At 46.9% G+C, this 9,668-nt stretch overlaps 1 protein-coding gene across 1 annotated transcript; it reads right to left on the bottom strand.

Annotated features, from left to right (window-relative positions):
- Positions 1–1,442: 1,442 nt before the first annotated feature.
- LOC132648347 (zinc finger protein 280B-like) lies at positions 1,443–9,258 on the bottom strand. The gene is made up of 2 exons (XM_060369342.1): positions 9,149–9,258; positions 1,443–6,096 (listed from the first exon to the last, which is right to left on the bottom strand). The coding sequence occupies exon 2, from the start codon at positions 6,031–6,033 to the stop codon at positions 4,486–4,488; it is 1,548 nt and encodes a 515-aa protein (XP_060225325.1). The 5' UTR covers positions 6,034–6,096; positions 9,149–9,258; the 3' UTR covers positions 1,443–4,485.
- Between the last annotated feature and the right edge of the window lie 410 nt (positions 9,259–9,668).

Below are 9,668 nucleotides of genomic sequence, written 5' to 3'. Positions count from 1 at the left end.
AAAGGTTATGTGACTTTTATATTCACAAAACCTGTTATTGGGCAGAGTTTGGTCATCAACCCACATTTTTCAATTCCACATACCTTTATGCAAAACCTCATGGTTCATTTTTAGTGTGGGTTTCAATATTTAACTCTAATGGAAAAATGGATGTGGCCACATATATTACAGTTTGGTAAAAACAAAAACATTAGAGTCTGTAGCTGGGCATGATGGAACACACCTTTGATCACAGTACTCAAGGAGGTAGAGGCAAGCGAATCACTGTGAGCTCAAGACCAACCTGGTCTACAGATCAAGTCCAGGACAGCCAAAACTGTTACATAGAGAAACTGTTTGGAAAAACAAACAAAAACTGCCAAGAACAATGGGTCAATGAGATGGTTCAGTAGATAAAAGCTTAATGGTCCAAGAGGCCCACCCACCCACACATCAGGTTTGAGGAGCAAGTATGTGGTGGAGAGAAGGGAAAGAAACAGAAGCTGAATGGTCTATGTACTATGAAAAGGAAGATGAGGAACAGCAGATGGGAGTAGCCTGAGCTGCAACCTGAGGCCATGGTGATGTCCTGAAGCAGCAAGGGTCTCTTCAATGTCCAGGACTCATGTTACCACCAAAGGCCACACAGATGTCCCTATTCTTGTCTGGGAACCATGTTGATGTTTGAGAGCTGAGCAGATCTGATCCCACTCCTCCTGTGCTGTGGCGGGCTGGTGGGTTGAACAACTCAGCTACCACCCAGGCCAGATCCAGGCCTCAACTCTACTCCATCTATGAAGTGCTAGAGCACGTGAAGGGGACAGTCCTGCAGACCCAAAGGTGCAGGATCTCCATGACACAGGGCAACAACAGAGTATCTGTGAGGAGTCCCAGTGAGGATCCAGTATTGGTGTAGCAGAGGCCAGAGGCTTCAACCAGACCAATGACTCAGTGCAACGAACATTTGCAAGTAAAGCTGTTTGGACAAAAGGGTAAACTGTGTGACACACCACAGCTTTCACAGAAACATATTTTATTTTTTGGTGGGGGAGGGGGATGTTCAGTTTTCTTTTGGGGGTAGGTTGCAAGGGCAGAGAGTGGATATGGAGGGAGGGGAGATGAGGGGCACTGGAATACACTGTGTGAAATTCACAAAGAACCAATAAAAGGATTTAAAAAAAAGATTAACAGCCCAGAGTTCAATCTCTGGATAGAATAATCAACCCCAGAAAGTTGCCCTCTGACATCCACACATGTGGACCGGCACACATTTCCACATCCCACACACAAATCATAACACACAATAATAAGTAAAATAAAACATTTAGAACTCAAGACTACTAGCTCCCCTGAACATATATCATCTAGAAGTTCTAACCAATGAGAGTAAAAATAAACTTAATGCAGAAAATACAAAACAAAAATTAAGCTAAAATACAGTTAAAAAAACAATAAAGCCAAAGGTTTTCACAAAATGTTTTATTTCCTTAGTTGCTATTTCTTATAAATAACTTTGGCAACATTAACAAAATAATGACTTTTATTTGAAAGAACAAGCAACAAACTTCTGAGTAACAAAATAGTAATCTTGACAGATAAATTTAATACACATACAAACAAAACAAAGTGACATTGCTTTAAAAATAGAGCTATCAATATAAAACAGAAAGCTTCTGAAAGACTCAGCTCACTATACTTCTTTGTGTAATAGGCACAGAAATGGACTTAAGCTAGCTCACTTCTACGACAGAACCGAAGTGATTTCTTCCTCAAGTTCTGTGACTAGGAAACTCAGCTAGACAGCAGAAGGAAGAAAGGTGCAACACGAGGTAAACTGCCTTCAGAGAGAAGGAATAAGCTGGACTTCACAAGCAGGGGAGTTTCCAGTCCCTCTCGAAATCCTGACGAGCGTAATCTAACAGAGCACATGTGAGGTAGCAAGCCATGCAGGCTTAGGGGAAAGCACTGTGACGAGAGAGCAGCTGTGCAGCCTTTGCATCAGGAAGAAGAAACGGGAGTTTACTAGAGGAATGACAAGGCCAAGAGATCAGAACAGCGAAGCAGCGAGGAGAGCGGCAGGAGCATGGCAGCCCAGGGAGACAGGTGGGCAGGAGACCGAGCGCTGGGCCTCCCTTAGCAGTAAACAGCGGCCTGTGCTCCTCAGGAGCATGATTTACTGAAACAGCAACTACAGCAACGGTGCTGGCGACACTAAGCACAGGTCTAAGGTGGCTTATTTTTACCACAGATAGTACAGAAGTCTGCAGATTCCTTTCAGAAACAGCGCGGTTCTCCACCTGAACAAACGGAACAAACACTCTTTCCACACCTAAAGGAAAGGTACAAGATGAAAAGTTAGTGTGCCTTGTCCCAAAAAGACACTCACTGAAGAGGCCAATCAAAATCATAAAGATGCAGATCACAGTCAATCAATGAATCAAGCACAGAGTAAATACACACAACCTCTTACCTCCCTCTGCCTTAGCAGAGATGCCAAGGCCTAGGGAGGACTTCTTCCCATTTTGGGGGGAAATCTAGAAGACTTCACTAGACTGAGAAAGGAAAAACGGAATAAAAACTGTCTCCATTGATCCTTTCTTCTGCTGTAAGGGGACAGGTCTTGGTGTGTATTCTGGAACTCACTGAAGAGGCCAGAGCTGACTCTGAACTCCAGATCCATCTGCCCCAGCCTCCCAAGAGCTGCTATTACCAGTGTGTGCTACCACAACCAGCAAGATAAGGTACCTTTAAAGAAAGGAACAGGAAACTCAAGAGATTTTCCCAGACAGTGACTATAACCAGCAGGTGTCCAGACTCCTTCCTTGAGGGATGGACAGAAGCCACTGGTCGTCCGGGCTGGAGATGGAGGAGCAGAACAGTAGGCGGCACTGGGCCCGACTCAAGGAGACAGCCCTGGAAATTTACAGAAATGGCCAATGCTACTGAGGCTGCTGAAGGCCAGTCTCCAGGGGGTGTCTGCAGTTCTATGAAGGGCTGTTCCTCCATAGACAGTGGCCGACTAAGCAGCACGACATACTACATGGGAGAAGACAAGTCTTCATTTAGGACATGTCATGCACACTGAAGTGCTTCAAGTAAGACCCAAGCAGTTTTAGTGTGGCCAACTGGGAAATTACACATACAACAAAGGGAACACTGCTCTGTGATCACTTAAATACGAAGCAAGGTTCAAATTGTGACTAGGGATCTAGTTAAGTGGCAGAGCCCTTACCTGGTACCTGTAAGGCTCTGGGCTTAATCCCTAGCACCAAGGGGGAAAAAGCACCACGGCACCAAACCGCAAGCTTCACATGTTCAATTACCACAAAACACACGTACTGAAAATGTACTGAAAACACTACGTAGAGGGCTTAAATCCTAGTCACCTGGGTTGGTTTTTGTTTGTTTTTGTGCTATGTCCAATATTATTAGGCAAGTTCCTATTACAGCTTGAAAGTAGAACTAAGTTCAGCCCAAACCACTTACCCATGCTACACCACTAAGAAAATGTCTCTCAGAACAGGGGGGAAAAAAGTCTCTCTCCTTCCTATAGCAACCACTGCTACTGGATTCAATACACTTCAAGCTATAAAAGCCAACGCTTCTTTCCCCAGGAAAGGAAGAATATGGCCAGTTCATTCTTCAAACACAGCTAGCCAAGATGGGACAAAGAGTGAATGGATCCAACTACCCTAGGCATCAAGCAATAGGAGTCGGTGGACAACAGTTCCCACCTTACTAATTACTGTTGCTGCTTCAGCGCTGAGGACACACAGCTGTGCTCTTAATGTCTGTAGAGGTCTTTCACAAAATGCCGGCACTTTACAGGAATGGCTTGGCCTCCTTGGATATTCGCATGGCCAGGATTCCTTCTTTGGCTTCAAGGCTGGAATCAATGTGTGCCCGTCCACTTACCCATGTTATACCACTTATGAAGATGTCTCTCAAACCAGAAAAGAAAAAAGTCTCTCTCCTTCCCGTAGCGAACATTAACTGCCTATAGATCTTCAGGGAGAGGCGGGGCCTTGTTAGCCCCATCAAACTCCAAACTCTGATGTGGAAGAGCTCTCGATCTTAGACATTACATGAAATACTAATAATTAAGTTTAATCTGTTTTCCACTCACGTGGATACAGATACACACACCTTCCTTGTGTTAAACCAAACACTTAACAAGAAAAGCAGATGGATTTTAAGTAATGCTCACAGTTCATTCAAATATGCTGTCGACTGGGGAATGGGGTGGCAGAGCACTTGCTTATTGTGAGGCTTGGATGCAGCCCCAGCACTAAAAGAGAACAAAACAAACCCTCACAACATGAAAACAAGAACTCCCCATTACCACCGAATTGAAGAAAAACCGATTATTCATCAGTTCATCATTTTTTGCACTAAGGAATAACAATGTATGGTGTGTTCTCGTCTCTACGAAGGGCTCTGGGTTCCGGCATAGGACCAATGGGATGGTTTCGCAGGTCTGCCTTGAGATCTGGGGGAAGCTGGTTCTCAGTCAGTTGTGCTCACAACAACTGATGCAGCCTTCACAGACTCTGACTGGACAGGCTCCAGGGACACCCGAATCACGACCTCCGTCTCGGGAGGCAGCCCTTCCAGCTGCTTAGGCTTCTTAAACATCTGGTGACACTGGGTCTTGTGCTCCATCTTCTCCTTGAAGGTCAAGAACCGCAGCCGACACTTGGAGCACGGGTGACCAGTCCTTTGCCAGTGGCCCCTGTAATGGCTTAGGTATGGCATCCCAGTTTTGAAAACTTTAAGACAAAATGGACAGAGTAAGTTCTTAGTGTTTACATGGCACTTCCTGAAGTGTGTCTCCACATCCGCGAAGACAGACGATCTGTACTTACAGACCTGGCACACATAGGGCATCTCCCCGGGCTTATGAGTGTCCTTCATGTGCTGTAGAAGAACTTGATCGGTCTCAAACGACAACTCACAGATCCTGCAGACCCTGGAAGGGTCTGGAGCCGTGTGGACACAGGCCACGTGACACTCCAGCTGCACGGGGGAGGTGAACTGCCGGTGGCAGTGCTGGCAGGCGGTGTGGCTCCCCCAGCCGCCACTCCCCTGCCCCTCCAGTTCCAAATGATGTTTGGTGTGGCTCATAAATTTAATATTTTTTAGAGAGTTCAAGCAGCTGGGGCATTTAAAGGTTGTGTGAGTCTTCTGGTCTGGCTGCCCATCTCCTTGATACTGTCCATAATAGAAGTCACTAAGTAAGAGGGTCAGACTTCCTTTCTTGGGGTCAAAGGCCTCTTGACTTGCTAGACTTGGAGAGTCTGCTTCAGCCAATCCATTTTCCTGGTGAGGCTGAGCACGGACAGAGTCCTCTGAGAGACGGGCTCCATTCACAAAATGGTTTGATGAGTGGGGAACATCAAAGGTGGTTCTCTTCTGCTGAGGATTTGAGGTATGGTGCACAGTACCTGAAGGGGACAAAGCTGAAGAAGGTTCTACAATGTCAACATTCCGTCCAGGGCTTACGACATTTCCTTTAGAAGTAGAACGGCACGGCGATACGTACAAACTTTCATTCAGCTCTCCTCCTGAAAGGGCCGCCCTCGCTGGGCTACGCTTCGAACCTGAGAGTGTAGCCAAAGGCGAACTACACTTTGAAGAGCTACTAGGCACAACTTGTGGCGAATCGCTTTTATAATCAGGTTCGGACAAAGGCTCAATAATAATAGGACTATCTGATGATCTTGATTCAGCCGGAGACGCCGGCAGGACGACCACCGTCTCCGATATGGGTACAGCAGGACTTGAGGGCCGCAATCTTTGAGTAGTGCATTTTCTAAGCCCATCATGCTTTCTTTTTAACCATGAACCTGGGGTGACTCTGTTCAGAATGTTTGATTTGGCTGGTTTTGAATTTGAAGTCATTCCTACAAATATCAGTTCAGCATCTTCATTTACATGCTCCGCCCCTACAAAGATGAGCTCCGCATCCTCATCGTGGGCTTGACTGGGTGCTTGTAAACTCCGCTGTGGTTCTGGATCTTGTTCTTCACTGCACAACATGAATGACCGCTCCATTTCTGCTGTGGTTCCTGGCAGGTGTGGCCACAATTGCAGCGCTTCCTCTATACACTCTGCCACCTGAGTGCAAACACAGCACACATCAGTGAGCACAGAAAAGGACTTCTCGCCAAAGACTTTGAGGTGGTTACACACATCATGGACACTCAGCCAGTGCCACCACCATCCTACCCCAACCTTCCAGGCCCAGACCTGGGCAGATGGCACATCCATGGTCTCTCCCGCCTAGTGTGACCCGGGACTCTCACTCAGCACCACCTAGCCAAGCAGCCCTCCAGACCCTGGCAGAAGCCGCATCAGCAAGCTCTTGTAGATGGATCCTCTCACCCCCAGTCGCCTCCTCTCACAGTCCCCAGTCCCCAGACTCAGGCCCAGCTAAGAGCCAAATATTCCTTCTGTGTTAGTGAGTCTGAGCAGGTCCAGGTGCGGCTCCATCTCCAAGCTATCAGCCAAGGCCCACTGTGTGCTCTTCACCTGAGTCTGACCATGTCCCTGAACCTGACTGCCCTCCAAACTCAGCCCCAGCCAGGAGCCACTCTAGGGGACTTTCTTGGCCTTCACCCAAGCAATCTCACCCTACTCTTCAGACCTCTGCACATTAGTTACCAGTGAACTGGAGCTAGCCCAGTCTCTCCAGTCCATAATCAACACTCAGTAGCTCAATGACTAACCTGCTCATTCCTGTCTTGAAATCAACCAGGCTCAGACAACAGCAAAAACAAACAAACAAACAAACAAAAACCAAAAACCAAAAACAAAACCATCAAACTTCTATTCAACATCAGACAATCTAGAAAACAAACAGTATAGAAGACTAAGACAGTATGTGTCCCTTGAAGACCACCAGTCCTAGAGAAATGTTCTCCAAAAGGAACTGCCGAGACTAAATACAGAACTTAAAAGAACAATTATAAGCAATCAAAGAATTCGATGAAGCCAAAGAGGCTACAGGCAAACACGTCAAGAAACGTAAAGAGGGCAGAGTAAGGAAAGGATAGAGAGAACTTATCCTCCAGGAGGAGGCTTCCAGGTCAGTTCTGGCTCAATTTCTCCAAGTCCTCCTCACAAGTGCATGGTGGCATTCTACTTTGCTCTGTGGCTGGGACAGACACCATGACCACAGTCAGCTTAGAGAAAGCAGGAATTCATGTTGTTGATTCTTAATATTCATTATGATTTATCTTTTAGTTAATCAGCGGTTATTCCTAAACCAGCTGTACACCCAAATCACCACACAGAGACTAGGATTTATTTAATTAACCTAGAGCACAATGCTGGGCAATGATTACTCCACCCTAAACCTCAAGCCCACATCATTTCCTACAATTTAGATTTTACCCAACATAAACTGAAGAAAAAAAGGATTTTCAACACATGGTGCTGGGAAAACTGGATGTCCATAAGCATAAAATAAAATTAGACCGATATCTAAACCCTTCATTAAAACTAACACCAGTGGACTCCAAATGCAAAAGATTTAACTGTGAAACACTGCAACCACGACAAGAAAACAGGCAGTACCCTGCATGGTCTAGGTGTAGGAAAATACCTTCTAAGTAGGACTCATTTTCCCAAGAATGAAGCCAACAACTGACATGTGGGACTTAAAACTGATAAAGAAACCATTAAGAAGAGAAAGCCCACACAATGATCTATGCCAGCTATTCATCTGACAGAAGATTCATTTCTAGAACATATGCAGAACTCAAGGAAACATCAAATCCAAAAAAAAAAAAGTCTCCCAACCAAAAAAAGTCCAGGCCCAGATGGACTCAGCACAGAATTCTTCCAGACTTTCAAAGAATTAACACTAGTATTACTCAAACACCCATGAAGCCTCACCAGTTTGGATCCCTCACCAACTCAACATGATCTCAACCAGGACAACAACAACAGTATGCTAATGTGGAAGAGGAAAAGCTCCTCAGTCCTTAACCCTACCCCAGGAAGAACACCAACTGGTCAGACCTGAAAACATACACAAGCAAGATTACACAGACTTAGCTGGTCTGATTTATGTAAGAGAGCAGGGGAGGATGAGGAAAGGAGGAAACCACACAATTATACTGTAATTTCAAAAAAACCCTTTAAAACACTGCACAAAAGTTAAAGGTGAACACTGCTCTCTACTGTTGTTTCCTGCTGTATCAAGCTGACCCTAAGGTACTATTAATAATGCCTTAGAATTCTTGGGGTCAAAAAGCCAGAAATCTGGTTTGTGCAATCAGGCTGTAACCAAAGCATTTGAGAAGGAATGTTGTCCAAACAGGAGTTCAAGGTCACTCTCAGCTACATGAACTACCCAGGGCTATTCAAGACCCTTCCTCAACAAATGGGGTGAGGACTTCTCCAACTTAACATTTTACTGCAGTAGCTGGTTCTCAGGCTGTATGCATCAACTCATCTGTGCCTCCTACTGATAAAAGAAAACAGAGAAGTACCTTTACAGAGCAGCCATACTGTTTCCTCTCTCTTTCCATGATTTCAGGTGAAGGGTTTAACCACCACTTGAGGAAGCAACTTGGAAGGTTCCAGAATTACAGCAATACTTGGCTTGAATTGATCAGAGCCATTCAGAAAAGAAATTCCAAACAGAAGTTTTGTTTGTCTTTCTTTTTCTTTTTCTTTTTTTTTTTTTTTTTTTTTTTTTGTTGTTGTTGTTTTGTTTTGCTTTTGGAGACAGGGTTTCTCTGTGTAGCCTTGGCTGTCTGGAACTTACTCTGTAGACCAGACTGGCCTCGAACTCACAGAAATCCGCGGTAAACAGAGAGAGAGAGAGAGAGAGAGAGAGAGAGAGAGAGAGAGAGAGAGAGAGAGAGAGAGAGAACCCTAAGATTTCGTTATACTGTTCATGTTATTTTACTTCGCTCCCTACCAGTTATTTACCGACTTCTTTTGTTTCCTTTGCTTTGATGCAAAACCTGTTTGCGCCTCCTGTCTCCACGGACAGGAACTGGGTGTGAGGCCATCACATCCGGTGTGTGAAGTCCTGGGAAAGAGTCAGAGGCGAGCACTCCTCCAACCAGGTTATTCCCACAACTCTGAGGGTTATTCCCACCGTCTGACGTGCTCCCGTCCAACATACCTCGGCCAACAAAACCACAAAACTCACCCGAGCACTGCTCGACCAGAACCAGCCAGCGAGGACACTGTCTCAGGAGCCCGGAGAGCTGCACGGGTGATCGAGGAAGCACACAGTCGCCCGAACACACCAACACGACGCTGCTGTGCGGGAAAGAGGCAAATAAACGGCTTTTAAACGCTTTAAAGGCCTCCAAGGGCCTGCGGACTCCCAGCTTACACACGGGCTCGCAGCGCGTTGACCGAGCTGGTTCCCGAGCTTCACCGGGTGCCGGGCGCCTCCTCCCCAGGGGCAGGGATCGCAGGCCCGCGCCACCGAGCGCCGCCAGGGGCCTCCGCGAAGGGGACGGCATCGCGGGGAGCAGGCCCGGGCCAGGACGGGGCCCGCGCTCGCCCGCCCGCGCCCACGGCCCTCCCCGCCCGGCCGCCCGCGCAGAGGTCCCCGGCGCCACGCCCCAGCCCTCACCTCCCGCCGCTACCTGCGACTCCCCGGCCTCCGCGGCCCGCGAGGCGCTGCGCGGGAAGCCCCGCACCACGGCCTCCCGGGCCCC

The sequence above is a fragment of the Meriones unguiculatus genome, chromosome 16 (genome assembly GCF_030254825.1).
Source record: "Meriones unguiculatus strain TT.TT164.6M chromosome 16, Bangor_MerUng_6.1, whole genome shotgun sequence".
In the NCBI taxonomy this organism is placed as follows: domain Eukaryota; kingdom Metazoa; phylum Chordata; class Mammalia; order Rodentia; family Muridae; genus Meriones; species Meriones unguiculatus.
Note: the sequence above shows the minus strand (reverse complement) of the source record. Positions and strands in the feature narration are given on the sequence as shown.